The 26,652-nt window shown below is 50.5% G+C and overlaps 2 protein-coding genes across 2 annotated transcripts in view; one reads left to right on the top strand and one right to left on the bottom strand.

Moving 5' to 3' along the window:
- Positions 1 to 9,944, bottom strand: part of AP5M1 (adaptor related protein complex 5 subunit mu 1) — a 37,144-nt gene extending 27,200 nt beyond the window's left edge. The window contains exons 1-2 of the mRNA XM_060263157.1: positions 9,851 to 9,944; positions 4,137 to 4,354 (exon numbers count right to left, since the gene is read on the bottom strand). Of these exons, the coding sequence (XP_060119140.1) occupies positions 4,137 to 4,204 (68 nt within the window). The 5' untranslated portion in view covers positions 4,205 to 4,354; positions 9,851 to 9,944. The remainder of the gene's footprint in view (positions 1 to 4,136; positions 4,355 to 9,850) is intronic.
- Positions 9,945 to 10,077: 133 nt separating this feature from the next.
- The window catches only part of EXOC5 (exocyst complex component 5), a 72,750-nt gene continuing 56,175 nt past the window's right edge, over positions 10,078 to 26,652 (top strand). Inside the window, exons 1-3 of the mRNA XM_060262171.1 lie at positions 10,078 to 10,198; positions 18,546 to 18,640; positions 23,264 to 23,411. Coding sequence (XP_060118154.1) covers positions 10,085 to 10,198; positions 18,546 to 18,640; positions 23,264 to 23,411 — 357 coding nt within the window. The 5' untranslated portion in view covers positions 10,078 to 10,084. The remainder of the gene's footprint in view (positions 10,199 to 18,545; positions 18,641 to 23,263; positions 23,412 to 26,652) is intronic.

The following is a 26,652-nucleotide window of genomic DNA, read 5'->3' as shown; positions in this document are numbered from 1 at the left end:
GCCTGGACCCTTTTTAGTTGGAGATGCTTGGGATTGAACCGGGGACCTTCTGCTTACCAAGCAGATGCTCTACCACTGAGCCACCGTCCCTCCCCTAAATCAGGGCTTTTTTTTTGTAGCAATAACTCCTTTATCTTGCTTGCCCGGGGCTCTCCTTTCTTGCGTCGGGTTGCTTTTGGCTGGTGGGGGGTGGTGGCGGCATATACTAAGGAGTTATGCTAATGAGCTCCACCACCTCTTTTTCTACAGAACGACCCCTGGTGTTAGGTGACCATGGAGGGGATCAGAAGCAGGACTGGCTACCTTAGCTGTAGGATGAAACCTGGGACCTTCTGCATGCCAGTCGGATGCTCTACAACTAAGCTATGGCCCCTCCCCAGAGAGGGATGATGATACTACTGAATTCAAGGCCTGCCTAACACCAAGCTCAGTGGTAGAGCATCTGCTTGGTAAGCAGAAGGTCCCAGGTTCAATCCCCGGCATCTCCAACTAAAAAGGTCCAGGCAAATAGGCGTGAAAAACCTCAGCTTGAGACCCTGGAGAGCAGGGGAGGGACGGTGGCTCAGTGGTAGAGCATCTGCTTGGTAAGCAGAAGGTCCCAGGTTCAATCCCCGGCATCTCCAACTAAAAAGGTACAGGCAAATAGGCGTGAAAAACCTCAGCTTGAGACCCTGGAGAGCAGGGGAGGGACGGTGGCTCAGTGGTAGAGCATCTGCTTGGTAAGCAGAAGGTTCCAGGTTCAATCCCCGGCATCTCCAACTAAAAAGGTCCAGGCAAATAGGCGTGAAAAACCTCAGCTTGAGACCCTGGAGAGCAGGGGAGGGACGGTGGCTCAGTGGTAGAGCATCTGCTTGGGAAGCAGAAGGTCCCAGGTTCAATCCCCGGCATCTCCAACTAAAAAGGTCCAGGCAAATAGGCGTGAAAAACCTCAGCTTGAGACCCTGGAGAGCAGGGGAGGGATGGTGGCTCAGTGCTAGAGCATCTGCTTGGGAAGCAGAAGGCCCCAGGTTCAATCCCCGGCATCTCCAACTAAAAAGGTCCAGGCAAGTAGGTGTGAAAAACCTCAGCTTGAGACCCTGGAGAGCCGCTGCCAGTCTGAGTAGACAATACTGACTTTGAGGGACTGAGGGTCTGATTCAGTATGAGGCAGCTTCATATGTTCATATGTTCAAGCATAAAAAGACCAAAGCACACACAGCAAATCATAATCGCAAAAGGGTATACGACAGGGGTGGGCAACGGTAGCTCTCCAGATGCTTTTTTTGCCTACAACTCCCATCAGCCCCAGCCAGCATGGCCAATGGCTGGGGCTGATGGGAGTTGTAGGCAAAAATCACCTGGAGAGCTACCATTGGCCACCCCTGGTAAATGATATAAAGACCTTCGTCAGTAGGGAGTTGGTCCTCCAGTGCACAACCCCTAGCGTAACGTTGTTGAGCACTGTGGTGTTGAGTCAGGGTGGTGCAGTGGTCACAGTATCAGAGTAGGATCTTGGAGACCTGAGTTCGAATCCCTGCTCTGCCATGGAGGCTCATCGTGTGACCTTGGGCCAGTCGTACGCTTGCAGGGACCTTGGGCCAGTCGTACGCTTGCAGGGTGGTTGAGAGGATAAAATGAGGGAGAGGAAAACCATCTAAGCAGCTTTGGGTCCCTATTGGGGGAAAAGATAGAGTATAAGGGAAGTAACCCCCTGAACCAGATTATCAGAAAAAGAGAGGTTTTCACTGTTCACTGGTCCCAGGGGTTTTTTTTGTAGCAGAAACGCCTTTGCATATTAGGTCACCCCCCTCCCCTGATGTAGCCAATCCTCCTGGAGCAGGGGTGGCCAAACTGTGGCTCACATATTGTGTGGCTCTGAAAGCCCCCGCTGCCCCATCAGCTGGCTTGGAGAAGGCATTTCTCCCTTAAAATCAGTTCTCCAAGCCAAGCCACCCTGCAGCTTAGAGAATGCATTTAAAGTTGCTTTCTTTCCACCTCTCCTTCCCCATCTATCATCCATCCATCTATCATCTATCTATTCATCCATCCATCCATCCATCATCTCTCTCTCTATCTATTCATCCATCCATCTATCATCTATCTATTCATCCATCCATCATCTCTCTCTCTCTATTCATCCATCATCTCTCTCTCTATCTATTCATCCATCCATCTATCATCTATCTATTCATCCATCCATCATCTATCTATCCATCCATCTATCATCTATCTATCTATTCATCCATCCATCATCTCTATCTATTCATCCATCATCTCTCTCTCTATCTATTCATCCATCCATTATCTATCTATCTGTCTATTCATCCATCCATCATCTCTCTCTCTATCTTTTCATCCATCCATCATCTCTCTATCTATTCATCCATCATCTCTCTCTCTATTCATCCATCCATCATCTATCTATCTGTCTATTCATCCATCCATCATCTCTCTCTCTATCTTTTCATCCAGCCATCATCTCTCTCTCTATTCATCCATCATCTCTCTCTCTATCTATTCATCCATCCATCATCTCTCTCTATCTATTCATCCATCCATCTATCATCTATCTATTCATCCATCATCTCTCTATCTATTCATCCATCCATCCATCATCTCTCTCTCTCTTTTCATCCATCCATCATCTCTCTATCTATTCATCCAGCCATCATCTCTCTCTATCTATTCATCCATCCATCTATCATCTATCTATTCATCCATCATCTCTCTATCTATTCATCCATCCATCCATCATCTCTCTCTCTCTTTTCATCCATCCATCATCTCTCTATCTATTCATCCAGCCATCATCTCTCTCTATCTATTCATCCATCATCTCTCTCTCTATCTATTCATCCATCCATCATCTCTCTATCTATTCATCCAGCCATCATCTCTCTCTATCTATTCATCCATCCATCATCTCTATCTATTCATCCATCCATCCATCATCTATCTATCTGTCTATTCATCCATCCATCATCTCTCTCTATCTTTTCATCCATCCATCATCTCTCTATCTATTCATCCATCCATCATCTCTCTCTATCTATTCATCCATCCATCCATCCATCCATCCATCCATCCATCCATCCATCCATCATCTCTTTATCTATTCATCCATCATCTATCTCTCTGTCTATTCATCCATCCATCATCTCTCTCTATCTATTCATCCATCCATCCATCATCTCTTTATCTATTCATCCATCATCTATCTCTCTGTCTACTCATCCATCCATCATCTATTCATCCATCCATCATCTCTCTATCTATTCATCCATCCATCATCTCTGTCTATTCATCCATCCGCCCATCTTCTATCTATCTATCTATCTATCTATCTATCTATCTATTTATCTATCTATCTATCTATCTATCTATCTATCTATCTATCTATCTATCTATCTATCATCTATCTATCTGTCTATCTATCTCTCTATCCATCCATCATCCATCCATCCATCCATCCATCCATCATCTGTCTATCTATCTATCTATCTATCTATCTATCTATCTATCTATCTATCTATCTATCTATCTATCTATCTATCTATCTATCTATCTATCTACCTACCTACCTACCTACCTACCTACCTATCTATCTATCTATCTATCTATCTATCTATCTATCTATCTATCTATCTATCTATCTATCTATCTATCTATCTATTCTTTCATCCATCATATCTCTCTCTCTGTCTATTCATCCATCCATCATCTTTCTATTCATCCATCCATCCATCATCTCTCTCTCTCTATTCATCCATCCATCCATCATCTATCTATTCATCCATCCATCCATCCATCCATCCATCCATCCATCCATCCATCCATCCATCCATCCATCTTCTCTCTCTCTGTCTATTCATCCATCCATCCATCCTCCCTTCCACCCACAGATGACATTTATTCCATGTGGCTCTTACATTAAGCAAATTCGGCAACTCCTGTGCTGGACCTTACAATAGGCCCTTCACTAAGAGCCCGGTAAGCTCCAGGAGGATTGGCTCCATCAGTGGGGTGTGGCCTAATATGCAAAGGAGGTCCTGCTACAAAAAAAGGCCGATTGGCCCCAACTCCCAGAGAGCTCCGCTTCATAAAGGGGTGGGGGGGAGAGAACGACATGCCAGAGGGCTGCCAGTAGAGAGAATTACCTGGAAAAGAGCACATTCCCGCGTGCATCTTGTTCATGGCTGATGAGCCAGAGACCTCTCAAGGCCATTGCCAGCAGCTAATGAGGGGAGAGAGCAGCTCGTATGGGCTATTGCCAGGACGGATTCATAGCCAAGGAGCGTCCTACAGCCGCCATCTTCGGGTGCTAGCTGAATTCCCGTGCACAAACTCTTCTCTGATCCTGCGACGCCGATAGCTCCTGCATCCAAAGAACAAGCGCAGTGACTTCCTGACCTTCTGCCGCGTTTAATAGGCTTTGTCCTCCTCAGGTCTGAACCTTCCCCTCATCAGCTGCCCCCCCCCCCCCCCCGAAACCTGTCAGCGCCGCCCAACGAGAACTCTGCAGGCCGTTCTACAACCTCCATCCCATTCGAACTAGATCTGCTTCCTGCAGATCAAGCAGCGCTTAGTGCCCTGAAAACTAGAAGGATTAAAGGGCTGGAACCCTTTCCCTATGAAGGAAGGTTAAAGCGCTTGGGGCTCTTTAGCTTGGAGAAACGTCGACTGCGGGGTGACATGAGAGAGGTTTACAAGATTACGCATGGGATGGAGAAAGTAGGGAAAGAAGTCCTTTTCTCCCTTTCTGACAATACGAGAACTCATGGACATTCAATGAAATTGCTGAACAGACAGGTTAAAACGGATAAAAGGAAGTACTTCTTCACCCAAAGGCTGATTCACACATGGAATTCACTGCCACAGGAGGTGGTGGCGGCTACAAGCATAGACAGCTTCAAGAGGGGAATGGATAAGCATATGGAGCAGAGGTCCATCAGTGGCTATTAGGCACAGCTTATGGTTGGAACTCTCTGTCTGGGGCAGTGATGCTCTGTATTCTTGTGCTTGGGGGGGGGGGGGACACAGTAGAATGGCTTCTAGCCCTACTGGTGGACCTCCTGATGGCATTTGGTTTCTTTGGCCACTGCATGACACAGAATGTTGGACTGGATGGGCCATTGGCCAGATCCAACATGGCTTCTCTTATGTTCTTGTGTGTGACACAGAGTGTTGGACTGGATGGGCCATTGGCCTGATCCAACATGACTTCTCTTGTGTTCTTATGTGTGACACAGAGTGTTGGACTGGATGGGGCATTGGCCTGATCCAAATTGGCTTCTCTTATGTGACACAGAGTGTTGGACTGGATGGGCCACTGGCCTGATCCAACATGGCTTCTCTTATGTTCTTATGTGACACAGAGTGTTGGACTGGATGGGCCATTGGCCTGATTCAACATGACTTCTTTTGTGTTCTTATGTGTGACACAGAGTGTTGGACTGGATGGGCCATTGGCCTGATCCAACATGACTTCTCTTGTGTTCTTATGTGTGGCACAGAGTGTTGGACTGGATGGGCCATTGGCCTGATCCAACATGGCTTCTCTTATGTTCTTATGTGACACAGAGTGTTGGACTGGATGGGCCATTGGCCTGATCCAACATGACTTCTCTTGTGTTCTTATGTGTGGCACAGAGTGTTGGACTGGATGGGCCATTGGCCTGATCCAACATGGCTTCTCTTGTGTTCTTATGTGTGGCACAGAGTGTTGGACTGGATGGGCCATTGGCCTGATCCAACATGGCTTCTCTTACGTTCTTATGTGACACAGAGTGTTGGACTGGATGGGCCATTGGCCTGATTCAACATGACTTCTTTTGTGTTCTTATGTGTGACACAGAGTGTTGGACTGGATGGGCCATTGGCCTGATCCAACATGGCTTCTCTTGTGTTCTTATGTGTGGCACAGAGTGTTGGACTGGATGGGCCATTGGCCTGATCCAACATGGCTTCTCTTGTGTTCTTATGTGTGGCACAGAGTGTTGGACTGGATGGGCCATTGGCCTGATCCAACATGGCTTCTCTTGTGTTCTTATGTGTGACACAGAGTGTTGGACTGGATGGGCCATTGGCCTGATCCAACATGGCTTCCACAAAACCAGTCTCTGGTGCCAAAAAGGTTGGGGGCCCCTGCATTAGACTGGTCAAGGAGCCAAATTTCATAGTGTGATTTCTCCTGTAAATCCCTTCTCTACCCCCGCCCCAGCCCCTGGAGACCACCCCACCTTGCCCCAGCGAAATTCCCACTCTGCACTCCACTGTGGATAAGGAAGGCCCCCCTCTTCGATCGCCACATCGATCTCTCCTATAATCTCAAGGGAGACCCCACCCTGCCTTGTACTCTCGCTAATCTATAAGGGAGCACCTCCAATTCCTCCAACAGTCCGCTTGCGGAGACGGCGGGATAGAAATTTAAAGTAATAAATGATAAGCAAATAAAAACAATCTCCCTCAGGCTGGGACCCCCTGCCTATTCCTCCCAAAAACTTCTCTTCCCAGCCAGGGACCTCCCTTCGAATTCATCCCAACAAGCTCCCTTACAAACTAGGAAGAGAAAGGTCCCCTGTGCAAGCACCAGTCATTTCCGACTCTGGGGTGACGTTGCTTTCACAACAGACTTGTAAAAGACTGGAGAAGGCAACGGCAAACCACCCCATCAAAAGTCTGCCATGAAAACGTTGTGAAAGCAACGTCACCCTAGAGTCGGAAACGACTGGTGCTTGCACAGGGGACCTTTCCTTTCCTTTCCTTTCTTGCCATTGCCTTCCCCAGTCATCTACACTTTCCCCCCAGCAAGCTGGGGGTTCCTTTGACCGACCTCGGAAGGATGGAAGGCTGAATCAGCCTCGAGCCAGCGACCTGAAAACCCAGCTTCCGCTGGGGATCGAACTCAGGTCGTGAGCAGAGCTTACGGCTGCAGTACTGCAGCTTTAACACTCTGCGCCACGGGGCTCTAGGGGACTCCCCCAATTCCTCCAAGGGTCTCCCTCACAAACCAGGGACCCCTCCCTCAAATCAATTCAATGATGCGCTTTATTTAGTTTTACTGATCTATTGTTTTGGTTTTGATTGCATTGTTTTAAATTTAAATTGCAGGTTTTTATTGTTCAATTTATGTTGTAATCCGCACTGAGCCTGCTATGGGAAAGGGCAGAATATAAGCCTACTTAAATAAAATAAAATAAATCTCCTTTCCCAGTCAGGAACACACACCCCTTCAAATTCCTCTAAACCAGCGTTTCCCATTTGCAGGGTCGTGACCCGGTACTGGGCCATGGAAGCCTTAATTCCGGGTCCCAAGAAAAGCCAAAGCTGGCCCCGCCCCCAGCAAAGCATGAGCTCTGCTCTGCTTCCTTTCCCGTCTCTGTGTTGTGCAGAGAAAAGCTAGCCTTGAAGACTGACACAGGCTTCAAAGCCTGAGCCCTGTTTTCCTTCCTTCCATCCCCCAATGTCTCTGTGTTGTGCAGAGAAAAGCTAGCCTTGAAGACTGACACAGGGACCTCTACAGAAGAAAGAGACAGGCTTTCCTGTCTCCTGGCTCCACCCCTGAATTTTAGTGGGCCATGAAGAAGTGTAAAAATAACCAGGCCACAGGGTGGTGGGGGGGGAGTTTGGGAAACCTGCTCTAAACAATCTCCCTTACAAACCAGGGGACCCCCTCCTCATATCCCTCCAACCATCTCCCTTGCTGGCCAAGGGAACCCCCCCCCACCAAGTTCCCCTAACAATCTCCAAGCCAAGGATGCCACCCACCCCCTTAAAAATCCCTCCAAGTAGCTCCCCTGAAGACGACGGAGTAGGGTTGCCAAAATCAATTCAAGAAATATCTGGGAACTTTGGGGGTGGAGCCAGAAGCAAGGTTGTGAAAAGCACAACTGAAGTCCAAAGGGAGTTCTGGCCATCACACTGAAAGGGACCGCATACCTTTTAAATGCCTTCCTTCCATTGGAAATAACAAAGGATCGGGGCACCTTCTTTTGGGGTTCACAGAATCGGACTCCGTGGTTCAATCCTTTTGAAACTTGGAGGGCGTTTTGAGGAGAGGCGTCAAATGCTATGCTGAAAATCTGGTGCCTCTACCTAAAAAAACAGCTCCCCCCCCCAAGAGCCCCACAAATCAATTCTCCATTATACCCTGTGGAAATCGATCTCCATAGGGAATAACAGAGTGCCCGGCAGACATTTCCCCCCCTCTCCCGCTTTCTGATGACCCTGAAGCTGGGGGAGGGCTTCCAAACTGGGGGGATCCCCTGTATTCACCTTGGGGATTGGCAACCCTACCACAGATATCCCCCCCCCCCTTGCACCCTTAGCCAACTCCCCGCCAGTTGGAATCAGTGTTCCCTCTAAGTTGAGCTGGAGTGAGCTAGCTCACAGATTTTTAACCTCCAGCTCACACCTTTTTGTCTTAGCTCAGGATGGATGACCCCAGAACACACTAATCTATGCAGCAGCTCACAAAGTAGAATTGTTGCTCACAGGACTCTGTGGCTTAGCGGGAACATTGGTACCAACCAGTGTTCCCTCTAAGCTGAGTGAGCGTGAGCTAGCTCACAGATTTTTAGCCTCCAGCTCACACCTTTTTGTCTTAGCTCAGGAACGATGACCGGAGAGCACACTAATTGATGCAGTCGCTCACAACTTTCATGCCAGTAGCCAGGCCTCAGATTCAGCGGGAGCTCACAGGAGTGCAACTCCTGAACCTTTCTGAGCGTTCCACCTCCTCCTCCTGAGAGTTCCACCTCCTTGTCCATTGACTAAGAGGTGCAACTGCATAACAATCCCTGGATGAGCTCCACCACCTATTTGTCTACAAAACGACCCCTGCCAGCAGCTCACAAAGTGGAATTTTTGCTCACAACACTCTGCAGCTTAAGAGGGAACATTGGCACTTCGGGACCCCCTTGTCCATTGACTAGTAGGTGCAGCTGCATAACAATCCCTGGATGAGCTCCACCACCTATTTGTCTACAAAACGACCCCTGCCAGCAGCTCACAAAGTGGAATTTTTGCTCACAGGACTCTGCAGCTTAAGAGGGAACACTGGCACTTCGGGACCCCCTTGTCCATTGACTAGTAGGTGCAGCTGCATAACAATCCCTGGATGAGCCCCACCACCTATTTGTCTACAAAGCAACCCCTGCCAGCAGCTCACAAAGTGGAGTTTTTGCTCACAGGACTCTGCAGCTTAAGAGGGAACATTGGCACTTCGGGACCCTCTTGTCCATTGAATGGTATGTGACACTGCATAACAATCCCTGGATGAGCCCCACCACCTATTTTTCTACAAAGCAACCCCTGCCAGTAGCTCACAAAGTGGAATTTTTGCTAACAGGAATCTGCAGCTTAAGAGGGAACATCGGTACCTCGGGACCCCCTTGTCCTTTGACTAGTAGGTGCAGCTGCATAACAATCCCTGGATGAGCTCCACCACCTATTTGTCTACAAAGCAACCCCTGCCAGCAGCTCACAAAGTGGAATTTTTGCTCACAGGACTCTGCAGCTTAAGAGGGAACATTGGCACTTCGGGACCCCCTTGTCCATTGACTAGTAGGTGCAGCTGCATAACAATCCCTGGATGAGCCCCACCACCTATTTGTCTACCAAGCAACCCCTGCCAGCAGCTCACAAAGTGGAATTTTTGCTCTGCAGCTTAAGAGGGAACACTGGCACTTTGGGACCTCCACCCCACCCCAAAACCCTCCCCTGGAACAGAGAGCCCCCCTCCGACTTCTACCGGGACCCCTCGTGTGGTCTCGAGAGATCCCCACAGGGAACCCATCGAGGTCCCCATCGGGAGCGCCCAGCAGACCTCTCCTCCCACCCGGAGTCAAAGCCCAGCCCCACAGGGACCCACCGGCCCTCCTCAGCGCGGGGCCTCCTCTTCCTCCGTCCGCATAAAGCAGCCCCCTTCTCGCCACTGCTGCTTGCCGCCGCCTCGCTCAGGCTCGGGCCTACCCGGCGGAGGGAGGGAGGAGGCGGCGGCGGGGCGGGGCGGCTGCAGGCCTGGCTGGGAGTCGGAGGAGGAGCGGCGGCGGCGGCGGGGGAAGGAGGGCGGAGGTGGGCCTTGCTTCCCTTCCCTTCCTTCGCCATGGAGGAGGCCTGGGCCGGGCGGCGAGCGGGCGGGCCGCGCGGGCGGCTGCGGGACAAAGAGAGCGAAGGGCCCGGGCTGATGGCGGCGGCGGTGGCGGCCGAGCTCTTCGAGGTAGGGAGGCCCGAGGGGTGGGGAGATGGGGGGCAGGAAGCCCGTCTCGGGCCGGGAGGAAATAGGGCGGGGACCGAAGATGGGGAGGGGAGCTGTCAGGGGGGCGCTGAGTGGTTTTAGCAGGGTCCTCCCCAAACTAAGGGTCTCCCCCCCCCCAAGGAGGCGTGGTGGGGGGGCACACTGAAATTTGGGGAGGGCCCACTGACAGCTCCCCTCCCCATCTTCGGTCCCCACCCTGACCCCAGATGGGCCCTCCCCATATTTCAGGTTTTAGCAGGGTCTCCCCCCAACTTTGGGGGTGGGGGAATTCCCTCTGGGATTGGAAGAAGCTGGGGGGGGGGCGCACAGACTAAAATATGGGGAGGGTCGCTGTCAAGCAGGCGATGGGTGCATGGAAGAGCCCCCAAATTGTGGGGCGGGGGGAGAAAGAAAGCCCATCTGGGGTCAGGGTGGGGATTGAAGATGGGGAGGGGAGCTGTCAGGGGGGCGCTGAGTGGTTTTAGCAGGGTCCTCCCCAAACTAAGGGTCTCCCCCCCCCCAAGGAGGCGTGGTGGGGGGGGCACACTGAAATTTGGGGAGGGCCCACTGACAGCTCCCCTCCCCATCTTCGGTCCCCACCCTGACCCCAGATGGGCCCTCCCCATATTTCAGGTTTTAGCAGGGTCTCCCCCCAACTTTGGGGGTGGGGGAATTCCCTCTGGGATTGGAAGAAGCTGGGGGGGGGGGCGCACAGACTAAAATATGGGGAGGGTCGCTGTCAAGCAGGCGATGGGTGCATGGAAGAGCCCCCAAATTGTGGGGCGGGGGGAGAAAGAAAGCCCATCTGGGGTCAGGGTGGGGATTGAAGATGGGGAGGGGAGCTGTCAGTGGGGCGCTGAGCTGTTTTAGCAGGGTCCTCCCCGAACTAAGGGTCTCCCCCCCAAGGAGGCGTGGGGGGCACACTGAAATATGGGGAGGGCCCCTGTCAAGCAGGCACTGAGTTGTGGGGTGGGGGGGAGAAAGAAAGCCCATCTGAGTCAGGGTGGGGATGAAAGATGGGGAGGGGAGCTGTAAGTGGGGTGCTGAGCGGTTTTAGAAGGGTCCTCCCCAAACTAAGGGTCTCACTCCCCAAGGAGGCGTGGGGGGCACACCGAAATATGGGGAGGGCCCCTGCCAAGCAGGCGCTGGGTGCGTGGAAGAGCCCCCAAATGGTGGGGCGAGGGGGGAGAAAGAAAGCCCATCAGGGGTCAGGGTGGGGATGAAAGATGGGGAGGGGAGCTGTCAGTGGGGTACTGAGTGGTTTTAAAAGACTCTCCCCCCAACTTTGGGGGTGGGGGAATTCCCTCTGGGATTGGAAGAAGGTGGGGGGGCACACTGAAATATGGGGAGGGCCCCTCTCAAGCAGGCACTGAGTTGTGGGGTGGGGGGAGAAAGAAAGACCATCTGGGGTCAGGGTGGGGAATGATAGATGGGGAGGGGAGTTGTCATAGGGGCGCTGAGCGGTTTCAGAAGGTCCTCCCCAAACTAAGGGTCTCCCCCCCCCCCAAGAAGGCGTGGGGGGCACACTAGAATATGGGAGGGTCGCTGTCAAGCAGGCGCTGGGTGCGTGGAAGAGCCCCCAAATGGTGGGGCGAGGGGAGAAAGAAAGCCCATCTGGGGTCAGGGTGGGGAATGAAAGATGGGGAGGGGAGCTGTCAATGGGGCGCTGAGAGGTTTTAGAAGGATCTCCCCCCAACTTTGGGAGTGGGGGAATTCCCTCTGGGAGTGGAAGAAGGCGGGGGGGGGGCACACTAAAATATGGGGAAGGTCGCTGTCAAGCAGGCGCTGTGTGCATGGAAGAGCCCCCAAATTGTGGGGTGAGGGGAGAAAGAAAGCCCATCTGGGGTCAGGGTGGGGAATGAAAGATGGAGAGGGGGAGCTGTCAGTGGGGTGCTGAGTGGTTTTAAAAGAGTCTCCCCCCAATTTTGGGGTTGGGGATTCCCTCTGGGATTGGAAGAAGGCGGGGGGGGCACACTAAAATATGGGGAGGGCCCCTGTCAAGCAGGTGCTGGGTGTGTGGAAGAGCCCCCAAATTGTGGGGCGGGGGGGGAGGAAAGAAAGCCCATCTGGAGTCAGGGGTGGGATCGAAGATGGGGAGGGGAGCTGTCAGTGGGGCGCTGAGTGGTTTTAGAAGGGTCCTCCCCAAACTAAGGGTCTCCCCCCCCAAGGAGGCGTGGGGGGGGCCTGTCAAGCAGGCGCTGGGTGCATGGAAGAGCCCCCAAATGGTGGGGCGGGGGGAGAAAGAAAGCCCATCTGGGGTCAGGGTGGGGATCGAAGATGGGGAGGCGAGCTGTCAGTGGGGGGCTGAGTGGTTTTAAAAGAGTCTCCCCCCACTTTGGGGGTGGGGGAATTCCCTCTGGGATTGGAAGAAGGCGGGGGGGCACACTAAAATATGGGGAGGGTCCCTTTCAAGCAGGCACTGAGTGTGTGGAAGAGCCCCCAAATTGTGGGGTGAGGGCAGGAAGCCCATCTTGGGTTGGGAGAGGGAAACGGGGTGGGGTCAAAGATGGGGAGGGGACCTTTCAGTGGGGTGCTGAGTGTTTTTGACCCCCCCCCTTTTGGGGTGGGGAATTCCCTCTGGGATTGGAAGAAGGTGGGGGGGCACACTGAAATATGGGGAGGGCCCCTGTCAAGCAGACACTTGAGTGCGTGGAAGAGCCCCCAAATTGTGGGGTGAGGGGAGAAAGCCCATCTTGAATTGGGAGAAGGTGAGGGGTGGTGGCGGCCGTCAGTGGGGCACTGTGTGTGTGTAAGAGCCCTCCTCACTTTGTGGGGTGTTGGAAAGCCAGTTTGGTGTAGTGGTTAAGCGTGCAGACTCTTATCTGGGAGAACCAGGTTTGATTCCCCACTCCTCTACTTGCACCTGCTAGCATGGCCTTGCGTCAGCCATAGCTCTGGCTGAGGTTGTCCTTAAAAGGGCAGCTGCTGGGAGAGCCCTCTCAGCTCCACCCACCTCACAGGGTGTCTGTTGTGGGGGAGGAAGGGAAAGGAGATTGTGAGCTGCTCTGAGACTCTTCGGAGTGGAGGGCGGGATATAAATCCAGTATCTTCATATACCTCACAGGGTGTCTGTTGTGGGGGAGGAAGGTAAAGGAGATTGTGAGCCGCTCTGAGACTCTGTTCTTGAAAGGGCAGCTGCTGTGAGAGCCCTCTCAGCCCCATCCACCTCACAGGGTGCCTGTTGTGGGGGAGGAAGGAAAAGGAGATTGTAGGCCACTCTGAGACTCTGTCCTTGAAAGGGCAGCTGCTGTGAGAACCCTCTCAGCCCCACCTACCTCACAGGGTGCCTGTTGTGGGGGAGGAAGGTAAAGGAGATTGTAGGCCGCTCTGAGACTCTGTCCTTGAAAGGGCAGCTGCTGTGAGAGCCCTCTCAGCCCCACTTACCTCGCAGGGTGTCTGTTGTGGGGGAGGAAGGGAAAGGAGATTGTAGGCCGCTCTGAGACTCTGTCCTTGAAAGGGCAGCTGCTGTGAGAGCCCTCTCAGCCCCACTTACCTCGCAGGGTGTCTGTTGTGGGGGAGGAAGGGAAAGGAGATTGTAGGCCACTCTGTCCTTGAAAGGGCAGCTGCTGTGAGAGCCCTCTCAGCCCCACCCACCTCACAGGGTGTCTGTTGTGGGGGAGGAAGGGAAAGGAGATTGTAGGCCGCTCTGAGACTCTGTCCTTGGAAGGGCAGCTGCTGGGAGAACCCTCTCAGCCTCACCCACCCTACAATCCTACAATCTCCTTTCCCCTACGGCCTACAATCTCCTTTCCCTTCCTCCCCCACAACAGACACCCTGTGAGGTGGATGGGGCTGGAGAGGGCTCTCACAGCAGCTGCCCTTTCAAGGACAACCTCTGCCAGAGCTGTGGCTGATCCAAGGCCATCCCAGCAGGTGCAAGTGGAGGAGAGGGGAATCAAACCCGGTTCTCCCAGATAAGAGTCCGCACACTTCACCACTACACCAAACTGGCTCTCCAAGAATTTAACTTGGCCGGTAAACAGAACTAACCTGCAGTGCAGCTTTGGCGCTAGGTAGGCGAGAAGGAACTTGTACGTCTAGTCAGGTAGTCGATGCTGTGTCTGTTGGAGTTTGTAACCTGTTCAGTACTGAATGTTCTGCTCACCTTGGTTTGTTGTAAATGGATTGTAAAAGACCTACGGCCATATAGAATATAGAATAGACTTCAGCATTAAGCAGCAGAAATAATGCATGAAGACTACACTTGCTACACAGGCAACTTAAAATTAATTTCTTCTCCTTCTTGTTCTCCTCCTTCTCCCCCCCAATTTGGACTTGCTCTTGGATTTCCTTATTTGTGAGTGCAGGAGCGTCAAACTCATTTGTTATCAGGGCCGAATCTGACATAAATGAGACCTTGTCGGGCCGGGCCATGTGTGCACCTATTTAAGATTAGGTAGCACAGATATAACCTTTTAAAGGACACAGACAAACACAATTAAAGATCCAACAGAAGGAAGAGACGCTTGGCTCAGTAGCTCTGCTGTGTGATTGAGAGAGCCTGGCAAAGTAAGCTCTGCCTCCCCCCCCCCCTTCCTCCCCTTCTTCTTCTGTATTGTGTGTGTGTGTGTGCGCGCGCGCACGTAGCTTGCATGCCTGGAAGTCTTGGTGACTTCTACTGGGGCTTGAACACAGACAAACACAATTAAAGATTCAATGGTGAATTGGAATTGGAATTGTGAATCGCTTTTTGGTATTAATATTTAACAATACTCCTAATCAGCTGGCCCGAGAGACATCAGCTTCACTTTTCCTCACGGAAAGGCCTCTGCTTTACCTCACGGAAAGGTTCACTGCTTAGACTAAAACTACTAAAGCCAGCCCAAACGGGCATTCCCCTTTGTTTCAGAATGGCGCAAATTTTTTCCACATCCTTGTTGAAAAGTAAACGTCGTATTAGCAAGTATTACACGTTTGACATATTAAAGCAAAATGAACTTTTTAAGATGACTTGTTAGAGGGCGAAGAGTTGAATGAGTAGCTTTTTTTTTGTAGCAGGAACTCCTTTGCGTATTAGACCACACCCCCTGATGTAGCCAATCCTCCAAGAGTTTACAGGGCTCTTCTTTCAGGGCCTACTATAAGCTCTTGGAGGATTGGCTACATCATGGGGGTGTGGCCTAATATGCAAAGGAAATATCCAGGGCTTTTTTTGTAGCAGGGACTCCTTTGCCCATTAGGCCGCACCCCCCTGAGGCAGCCAATCCTCCAAGAGCTTATAGGGCTCTTCGTACAGGGCCTACTGTAAGCTCCTGGAGGATTGGCTACATCAGGGGGGTGCGGCCTAATATGGAAAGGAGGTCCTGCTAGAATTCCTTACAGGGCTCTAAGTACAGGGCCTACTGGAAGCTCCAGGAGGATTGGCTACATCAGGGGGGTGCGGCCTAATATGGAAAGGAGGTCCTGCTAGAATTCCTTACAGGGCTCTAAGTACAGGGCCTACTGGAAGCTCCAGGAGGATTGGCTACATCAGGGGGGTGCGGCCTAATATGGAAAGGAGGTCCTGCTAGAATTCCTTACAGGGCTCTAAGTACAGGGCCTACTGGAAGCTCCAGGAGGATTGGCTACATCAGGGGTGTGTGGCCTAATATGCAAAGGAGGTCCTGCTAGAATTCCTTACAGGGCTCTAAGTACAGGGCCTACTGGAAGCTCCTGGAGGATTGGCTACATCAGGGGGGTGCGGCCTAATATGGAAAGGAGGTCCTGCTAGAATTCCTTACAGGGCTCTCAGTACAGGGCCTACTGTAAGCTCCTGGAGGATTGGCTACATCAGGGGGGTGCGGCCTAATATGGAAAGGAGGTCCTGCTAGAATTCCTTACAGGGCTCTCAGTACAGGGCCTACTGGAAGCTCCAGGAGGATTGGCTACATCAGGGGTGTGTGGCCTAATATGCAAAGGAGGTCCTGCTAGAATTCCTTACAGGGCTCTCAGTACAGGGCCTACTGTAAGCTCCTGGAGGATTGGCTACATCAGGGGGGTGCGGCCTAATGGGCAAAGGAGTCCCTGCTACAAAAAAAGCCCTCAATGTGGGCACGGTTAGGGATTTATAGAGTAGCAGTGGATAGGGTTGCTAAGTCCAAGAAATATCTGGGGACTTTGGGGGTGGAGCCAGGAGACATTGGGGGTGGAGCCAGGAGCAAGGGTGTGACAAACATCCTTGAACTACCAAGGGAGTTCTGGCCCTCACATTTAAAGGGACCGCACACCTTTTAAAATGCCTTCCTTCCCTAGGAAAGAATGAAGGATAGGGGCACCTTCTTTGGGGGCTCATAGAATTGGACACCCCCCCCCCCCCCCAGTCCAGTCTTTTTTGAAACCTGGGGGGTATTTTGGGGAGAGGCGCTGGATGCTATACTGAAAATTTGGTGCCTCTACCTCAAAAAATGACCCCAGAGCCCCAGATACCCGTGGATCAATTCTCCATTATTTCCTATGGGAATAAGTCTCCATAGGGAATAATAGAGTGCCCAGCAGACATTTCCCTTCCTCCCCCCGCTTTCTGATGACCCTGAAGCGGGGGGAGGGCCTCCAAACCGGGGGGGGGCCTGCCCCCGCCTGTGGATTCTTTCCTTCACGCATGGTTTGAATTGCATTCCGCTGCCTTTACAACTTCTTCATAAGCCAACTCCGAAAAGGTCCTCGGACCAATATCTCTCCCAGCGCATACAGGCTTCGAAGCCGACGCCATGGAAGGACTCCGTTTGAACTTTACGCTTGAGTCTTAGCACTCCTTACAGACCGTACGAAGATTGTTTTCGGAGTCATCCTTCGATATTCGTTTCTCTGGGATTGTTCTTTGTTCTTTAATGTCTGAATGTTGGTATTTAGTCTGGATGTTTTCTATAATATAATGTATTAATCTTTGTAAGCTGTCGATTGTTTTTTTTTTTTGACACAATAGGTTTTGTTTTTTGGCTGCTTATATTGTGTTGCCGTTGTTTATTGCTTTGGTGTAGTGGTTAAGTGTGCGGTCTCTTATCTGGGAGAACCGGGTTTGATTCTCCACTCCTCCACTTGCACCTGCTGGCATGGCCTTGGGTCAGCCATAGCTCTGGCAGGGGTTGTCCTTGAAAGGGCAGCTGCTGTGAGAGCCCTCTCCAGCCCCACCCACCTCACAGGGTGTCTGTTGTGGGGGAGGAAGGGAAAGGAGATTGTGAGCTGCTCTGAGACTCTTCGGAGTGGAGGGCGGGATATAAATCCAATATCATCATCTTCTTCTTCTTCTTCTTCTTCTTCTTCTTCTTCTTCTTCTTCTTCTTCTTCTTCTTCTTCTTCTTCTTCTTCTTCTTCTTCTTCTTCTTCTTCTTCTTCTTCTTCTTCTTCTTCTTCTTCTTCTTCTTCTTCTTCTTCTTCTTCTTCTTCTTCTTCTTTCCTGCCTGGGGATTGGCAACCCCAACAGTGGAAGACCCACAGCAGAGCAGCAGATAAACTGAATCTCAGACGTTCTGGGTGTTGGGCAAGAGGAATGGGTCAGGAGTCCCCAATATGAAGAAGAAGAAGATATTGGATTTATATCCCGTCCTCCACTCTGAAGAGTCTCAGAGCGGCCTATAATCTCCTTTCTCTTCCTCCCCCACAACAGACACCCCGTGAGGTAGATGAAGATATTGGATTTATATCCCGCCCTCTACTCTGAAGAGTCTCAGAGCGGCCTATAATCTCCTTTCTCTTCCTCTCCCACAACAGACACCCTGTGAGGTGGGTGGGGCTGGAGAGGGCTCTCACAGCAGCTGCCCTTTCAAGGACAACCTCTGCCAGAGCTATGGCTGACCCAAGGCCATTCCAGCAGGTGCAAGTGGAGGAGTGGGGATTCAAACCCGGTTCTCCCAGATAAGAGACCGCACACTTAACCACTACACCAAACTGGCTCTCTATGGGCACTGTGGCACCCTCCAACATCTTTCCTGGTACCCACCAAGCGTTTTTGGAAAGTGGGTGGGGAGCTCAGCCTCTCTTTAAGCAGTTTCATGGGAAGGGTCCTGTTTATCTCTGAACCCCGTTTTGGATAGAGGGGGGTGTTAAGATCTGGCAGACCTTTGAACTGAACAGCAGGTCCCCAACATGCGAAAGGTTGGGAAACCACCGGTCACAGCGGCCAGTTTTGCAAACGTCGACGTGCAGATCGTTCTCCCGTCGCTTAATTTTTAGATTGAGTGTGCCAGTGTGAAATGTGCCGTTGGCCCCATTATCTGTGCTGAGTAAACCATTCACTGCAGAAGAAAAAGGCTTTAACCACTTTCTTGATGTGGTATAAACAATATGCATTTCCCCCCCCACCCCCACTCTCTACTGCAGCCTGCTTTAAAAGGGTCTTTTTCTTGTGTGTTAGGAGCCTTTTGTGGCGGACGAGTACATTGAGCGCCTGGCGTGGAGGACCCCTGGTGGAGGTTCCCGAGGTGGCGTGGAAGCTTTTGATCCTAAAAGGTAAACGGCAGCTTGCATAATCCACTGGTGTAATGAATGGATTTAACGATCTGTAATAAAGAGCGAGAAATGTTCAATTTAAACAAATGTCTACTAAGCGATGCAGTTGAGAAAGCACTGGGGCTCTGTGACCACCCCCACCCCCTCCAAACTCCCATTGCCACCAAATTTTCAGAAGACCATGTTTGGGAGCAGGGTGAAAAAGTACAACATAGGACAGAAGAAAAGAAATTTTCTTCTCAAAGTTGAAACCGGAGAAGAGAAGTTAGGGAGCTCAAGAAGAAGAAGAAGACTGCAGATTTATACCCCGCCCTTCTCTCTGAATCAGAGTCTCAGAGTGGCTTACAATCTCCTTTATCTCCTCCCCCCACAACAGACACCCTATGAGATGAGTGGGGCTGAGAGAGCTCTCCCAGAAGCTGCCCTTTCAAGGACAACTTCTGCGAGAGCTATGGCTGACCCAAGGCCATTCCAGTAGCTTCAAGTGGAGGAGTGGGGAATCCAACCTGGTTCTCCCAGATAAGAGAGCTATGGCTGACCCAAGGCCATTCCAGTAGCTGCAAGCGGAGGAGTGGGGAATCAAACCCGGTTCTCCCAGATAAGAGAGCTATGGCTGACCCAAGGCCATTCCAGTAGCTGCAAGCAGAGGAGTGGGGAATCAAACCCACTTCTCCCAGATAAGAGTCCGCGCATTTAACCACCACACCAAACTGGCTGAGATTGGATTTCACTTGGAGTCTCAGAGTGGCTTACAATCTCCTTGCCCTTCCTCTCCCCACAACAGACACCATGTGAGAGATAGGCGGGGCTAAGAGAGCTCTTTCAAGAACTGCTCTTGAGAGAACAGCTCTTTTGAGAACTGTGACTGAGCAGCAGGTGCATGTGGAGGAGTGGGGAATCAAACCCGGTTCTCCTAGAGTCCACGCTCCTACTCGCCACACCAGTCTGGCTCTCTGTTTCAATAACATGACTGTTAGAATGTAAGAGTAATATTAAGACTTCTGTGAAGTGTCACTGTGTAACTTCATGTAAGTTACTCGTTTAGTCTGTTCCACATACCATAATTGCTAGGTGTGGGGTGTAGTGGAGTGTATGTTTCTATTCTAATAATGTGAAGAGCTGTTGTCCCAAATTCTTCTAAACCAGTTTTGATAAGCTGGCCGATAGTCATCTGGGTGCCTTCTTTTCCTGCAGCCTCATGGTGGTTAGTTGGGGGTGGGTTATTCAGGTGATGGAAAAGATCTGGATGTGGGTTTTAAATCTAGTTGTTCCCAGCCATAAGTCTTTCCTTGTTCCCCTGATATCCTTTAACTGATGTTGTGTCCTTCCTGGAGGGATCTAAATATGCTCTGCCCAGTTACTCCTTGGTCAGTTCAACAGAGGTCAATTGCCATCACATTGCAGCTGATTTATTTTGACCTCGTAGGGTTTTCAAAGCAAGAGACATTCAGAGGTCATAGAATCCTAGAGTTGGAAGGGACCTCCAGGGTCATCTAGTCCAACCCCCTGCACAATGCAGGAAACTCACAGATACCTCCCCCTAAATTCACAGGATCCTCATTGCTGTCAGGTGGCCATCTAGCCTCTGTTTAAAGACCTCCAAGGAAGGAGAGCCCACCAGCTCCTGAGGAAGCCTGTTCCACTGAGGAACCGCTCTAACGGTCAGGAAGTTCTTCCTAATGTTGAGCTGGAAACTTTTGATTTAATTTCAACCCAATGGTGCTGGTCCTACCTTTTATGTGTGTGTGTGTATGTATGTGTGTGTATATATATATATATATATACACACACACACATATATATGTGTGTGTGTATGTATATGTATATATACATATATATACATATACAAATATACACATACACATATATTGGCCACTGTTTGACACAGAGTGTTGGACTGGATGGGCCATTGGCCTGATCCAAGATGGCTTCTCTTCTGTTCTTATGTCCTGGCTACACTGAAGGACCTCCTGATGGGACCTGGGTTTTTTGGCCACTGCGTGACACAGAGTGTTGGACTGGATGGGCCATTGGCCTGACCTAACGTGGCTTCTCTTATGTGACACAGAGTGTTGGACTGGATGGGCCATTGGCCTGATCCAACATGGCTTCTTTTATATTCTTATGTCCTGGCCCCACTGATGGACCTCATGATGGGACCTGGATTTTTTGGCCACTGTGTGACACAGAGTGTTGGACTGGATGGGCCATTGGCCTGATCTAACGTGGCTTCACTTATGTCTTATGTGACACAGAGTGTTGGACTGGATGGGCCATTGGCCTGATCCAACATGACTTCTCTTATGTTCCTATGTGTGACACACAGTGTTGGACTGGATGGGTCATTGGCCTGATCCAACATGGCTTCTGTTATGTTCTTATGTGTGACACAGAGTGTTGGACTGGATGGGCCATTGGCCTGATCCAACATGACTTCTCTTATGTTCCTATGTGTGACACAGAGTGAGGACTGGATGGGCCATTGGTCTGCTCCAACATGGCTTCTCTTATGTTCTTATGTGTGACACAGAGTGTTGGAATGGATGGGCCATTGGCCTGATCCAACATGGCTTCTCTTATGTGACACAGAGTGTTGGACTGGATGGGCCATTGGCCTGCTCCAACATGGCTTCTTTTATGTTCTTATGTGACACAGAGTGTTGGACTGGATGGGCCATTGGCCTGATCCAACATGGCTTCTCTTATGTTCTTATGTCCTGGCCCCACTGATGGACCTCCTGATGGGACCTGGGTTTTTTGGCCACTGTGTGACATAGAGTGTTGGACTGATTGGGCCATTGGCCTGATCTAACGTGGCTTCTCTTATGTCTTATGTGACACAGAGTGTTGGACTGGATAGGCCATTGGCCTGATCCAACATGGCTTCTCTTATATTCTTATGTGGCACAGAGTGTTGGACTGGATGGGCCATTGGCAAGCTCCAACATGGCTTCTCTTATGTTCCTATGTGTGACACAGAGTGTTGGACTGGATGGGCCATTGGCCTGCTCCAACATGGCTTCACTTATGTTCTTATGTGTGACACAGAGTGTTGGACTGGATGGGCCATTGGCCTGATCCAACATGGCTTCTCTTATGTGACACAGAGTGTTGGACTGGATGGGCCATTGGCCTGCTCCAACATGGCTTCTCTTATGTTCTTATGTGACACAGAGTGTTGGACTGGATGGGCCATTGGCCTGATCCAACATGGCTTCTGTTATGTTCTTATGTCCTGGCCCCACTGATGGACCTCCTGATGGGACCTGGGTTTTTTGGCCACTGTGTGACACAGAGTGTTGGACTGGATGGACCATTGGCCTGATCTAACGTGGCTTCTCTTATGTGTTATGTGACACAGAGTGTTGGACTGGATAGGCCATTGGCCTGATCCAACATGGCTTCTCTTATATTCTTATGTGACACAGAGTGTTGGACTGGGTGGGCCATTGGCCTGCTCCAACATGGCTTCTCTTATGTTCCTATGTGTGACACAGAGTATTGGACTGGATGGGCCATTGGCCTGATCCAACATGGCTTCTCTTATGTGACACAGGGTGTTGGACTGGATGGGCCATTGGCCTGATCCAACATGGCTTCTCTTATGTTCTTATGTGACACAGAGTGTTGGACTGGATGGGCCATTGGCCTGATCCAACATGGCTTCTCTTATGTTCTGGGGCCAGATTAGGTTGCTTGCCATTGCCTGTGTCCGCCCTTCAAACTGGACTCCCTTGGTGGTCTCCCATCTAAGTGCTAACCCTGCTTAGCTTCTGAGATCTGACGAGAATGGGCTAGCCTGCGTCATCCAAGTCAGGGCAAGTTGGCATTAGTGGTCTCTTTGCTTGCTAGGTATATTAGCTGGTTTTTTATGGAGCAAGTTCCCCAATCCTTTGTGGCTTGGTGCTGAAATGAAAGGGTCTGTGATGCTAATTCAGGACCGTGTACACGGTACAAAAAGCAACGTGATGAGTTAGACTACTCACTCTTGACAAGTAAAACCATGATAAGCTATAGAATTTAGGGGTTTTTTGCCCCCCTGATTTGCCAGTGATGAACATATATGCTGGTGCGGAGTGGGACCGATTTCCCACAAGCCGTATGCTGCTCCCACGGTCCTCTTCTCTGCGGGTTTTCCGTCGGATTTCACACTATCTGCCCCGGGGCTGCAACTAGCTTTGCATTTTTCGCACGGCAAACAGAAACTGGTTTTTAGAGGTTTCTGTTTGCCACACAAAAAAAGCGAAGCTAGTTGCAGCCCCGGGGCAGATAGTGTGAAATCCGACGGAAAACCCACAGAGAAGAGGAGCGTGGGAGCGGCGTAAGGCCTGTGGGTCTGGGTATTCAGCCCAGATTCTATCATCTTCTCATGACCTTCATGGAACGTCATAATTCAGTAATATTTGGCATCATGGTTTGTATGCCCATTGTTTGCATTTACCTGCTGTCGCAGCAAACCTTTTCTTGCCACTGAAAGGCTGAATCTCTTTAGAGTCCCGTCACAGTCAAATCTAACAGGCGAGTTGTGTTTTGGCCAGCCTTTCTTCGAAACATAATGGTTTTGTGTTTGATAATCGGCTGTTAATGCGACTTCTTCTTTGTCCTCTCAACCTCCCCAACCAGATTACAAGAAGAATTTGTCAATCATATTCAAGAACTGAAGTTGCTGGACGAAAGAATCCAGAGACGAGTGGAAAAGTTGGAGCAGCAGGTGCAGAGGGAAGCAAAGGAGTTTGCCAAGAAAGTCCAAGAACTGCAGAAAAGCAATCAGGTATCGCTCCAAGGGCATGATTGGTGTTCTTACACCACTCCCAGTCATTTCAGCAGAGTTTATAATGGAGACCTTCTTGCCAGATTGTGCTAAAAGTTTGTATTTCAGTACTAAGTAAATGTGTTCTTAGGGTCTTCTTTTTTAAAACCAGAAGTAGTAGATATTGCACAAAGTGTAGTGGATATTGCACAAAGAGTAGTGGATATTGCACAAAGTGTAGTGGATATTGCACAAAGAGTAGTAGATATTGCGCAAAACCTTTGCCCAGTAAAAGACCTGGGTGAGGAGGGAAAAAACCTTTGCCAAAGTCTGGGTGAGGAGGGAAAAAATAATAATTTTATTGTAATAAAACAAGAGCAGAGCTATGCCAGCGCTTGCATACCAGCTGCTCTCCCCTTTAAGGATGGTCAGAACCTTATATACCCATCATGACACGTTGGCACACATACATACTAATTGGCTGCAACATCCAGCATAATGTCATCATGAGAGCCCACTACACGTCACTAATACATTTTATCAAGCTGGCATCAGTTCGTTGGCTGCACACTAGTGCACATGTGCTTGTCTTGACTGGTCAAATCTGGTTTGGGTCTACTTCTGTTGTTACTTAGAAATGCAGTTTGAGAGTTACTTAGAGAGCCGGTTTGGTGTAGTGGTGAAGTGCGTGGGCTCTTATCCGGGAGAACCGGGTTTGATTCCCCACTCCTCCACTTGCAGCTGCTGGAATGGCCTTGGGTCAGCCATAGCTCTTGCAGGAGTTGTCCTTGCAAGAGGCAGTTTGGTGTAGTGGTTAAGTGCATGTACTCTTATCCGGGAGAACCGGGTTTGATTCCCCACTCCTCCACTTGCAGCTGCTGGAATGGCCTTGGGTCAGCCGAAGCTCTTGCAGGAGTTGTCCTTGAAAGGGCAGCTTCTGGGAAAGCTCTTTCAGCCTCACCCACCTCACAGGGTGTCTGTTGTGGGGGAAGAAGATAAAGGAGATTGTGAGCCGCTCTGAGTGATTCAGAGAGAAGGGCGAGGTATAAATCTGCAATTCTTCTTCGGTAGGAATTCTGAAGGGCATACTGAAAGTTATATCTCTCTTAGAGATAAGGGTGGTATGTTAGTTGCCTTGGTCTCAGCGCCTGCGCTGTGAGACTAACTCTTCTGTCTTCTTCAGCCAAGCCTGAGTGGTAGCTCTTGAAGATGTTTCTTCTACAGCCTTGTGTCCTTCCTAACTATGCAGGGAGTTGCTTAGCAACCACTATTTGTTTCCCACACACCTAACAGCCATTAAATTCGAGAGCAGCCATCTATTCTTCATTGTTGGCCTCAGTAAGAATCCTCTAGTAGATGGGTGGTTGGGTGGTTAATTTGATAGTAGAAACAACTCGTTCTCTATTACCATATGGCTCCACACTGTTGGATTCGTTGGAATTTTTAACATATTGGATGTCACATTGCTTTAAAGCCGAATCGTAAGCCCCTTTGGATGCCTTTTAAGAAGAAAAGTGGGGGATGTGTCTCTTAAAATAAATAAATAACCTCAGAAAATGAAAACATAAAAAACATCAGAAGAGCCTTGCTGGATCAGACCAGTGAGGGTCCATCTAGTCCAGCCTCCTGTCTCCCACAGTGGCCAGCCAGTTCCTCTGGAGGGCCAACAACAGGGCAGAGGGGCTGAGGCCTTCATAAGAACATCAGAAGAGCCCTGCTGGGTCAGACCAGTGAGGGTCCATGTAGTCCAGCCTCCTGTCTCCCACAATGGCCAACCAGTTCCTCTGGAGGGCCAACAACAGGGCAGAGGCGCTGAGGCCTTCATGAGAACATCAGAAGAGCCCTGCTGGGTCAGACCAGTGAGGGTCCATCTAGTCCAGCCTCCTGTCTCCCACAGTGGCCAACCAGTTCCTCTGGAGGGCCAACAACAGGGCAGAGAGGCCGAGGCCTTCATAAGAACATCAGAAGAGCCCTGCTGGATCAGGCCAGTGGTCCATCTAGTTCGGCATCCTGTCTCACTTAGAAATCCACCAGTTCCTCTGGAGAGCCAACGACAGGGTGTAGAGGCCGTGGCCTTCGTAAGAACCTAAGAAGCGCCTTGCTAGATCAGACCAGTAGTCCATCTAGTCCAGCATCCTGTCTCCAACCAGTTCTTCTGGAGGGCGAACTACAGGGCAGAGAGGCCGAGGCCTTCATAAGAACATCGGAAGAGCCCTGCTGGATCAGACCAGTAAGGGCCCATCTAGCCCAGCCTCGTGTCTCACCCAGTGGCCAGCCAGTTCCTCTGGAGGGCCAACAACAGGGCAGAGAGGCCTTCATAAGAACATCAGAAGAGCCCTGCTGGATCAGACCAGGGAGGATCCATCTAGTCCAGCCTCCTGTCTCCCACAGTGGCCAACCAGTTTCTCTGGAGGGCCAACAACAGGGCACAAAGGCTGAGGCCTTCATAAGAACATCAGAAGAGCCCTGCTGGATCAGACCAGTGAGGGTCCATCTAGTCCAACATCCTGTCTCACCCAGTGACCAACCAGTTGACCTGAATAGCCACCAATAGGGCATAGAGGCCGAGGCCTTCCCCTGAGGTTGCGTCCTGACTGTCTATGAACATGGAGGTTCCCTTTAGTCACAGTGTTTAGTAGTCACTGGTAAACAATGTACCAGTATACACTGCTTAGTTTGTGTCAGGATCTGTAGAAATATCTCTTTACATCTAAAACTTACATTCCGCTTGCTTTGATCCCCATCAGACTCTAAGACATGAATTCAGGAGTGCCTTAAAAGGCCAACATGATTTTGGGCGTATGACCTTTCAAGAGTCAAAGCTCCCTTCATCAGATACAAGCAGGAATGGAGATATCCCAGTCTGAAGTTGGGAGGAGTGTTGCAGAGATAGGGTCAGGAAGGCACAGGTCCAGTGCGCATCACAATCAGCCTGATCTTCTGCCTCCCTGCATTTCCCCTCTGCTCTAATCAAGCTGTCTTGTACCTTTGTATCCTAACTCCATTCTTTGCAACATCCCTCTCACCTTCAGACGGGGGATACAGGAATTCCAGGACTTAGATTCATAGAGTTGGAAGGGACTTCTAGGGCCATCTAGTCCAACCCCCTGCACAATGCAGGAAACTCATAAACGCCTCCCCCTAAATTAACAGGATCCTCATTGCTATCAGATGGCCATCTAGCCTCTGTTTCAAAACCTCCGAGGAAGGAGAGCCCACCACCTCCCGAGGAAGCCTGTTCCACTGAGGAACTGCTCTAAAC

This window comes from Heteronotia binoei, chromosome 21 (genome assembly GCF_032191835.1).
Source record: "Heteronotia binoei isolate CCM8104 ecotype False Entrance Well chromosome 21, APGP_CSIRO_Hbin_v1, whole genome shotgun sequence".
Classification (NCBI taxonomy): Eukaryota; Metazoa; Chordata; class Lepidosauria; order Squamata; family Gekkonidae; genus Heteronotia; species Heteronotia binoei.
Note: the sequence above shows the minus strand (reverse complement) of the source record. Positions and strands in the feature narration are given on the sequence as shown.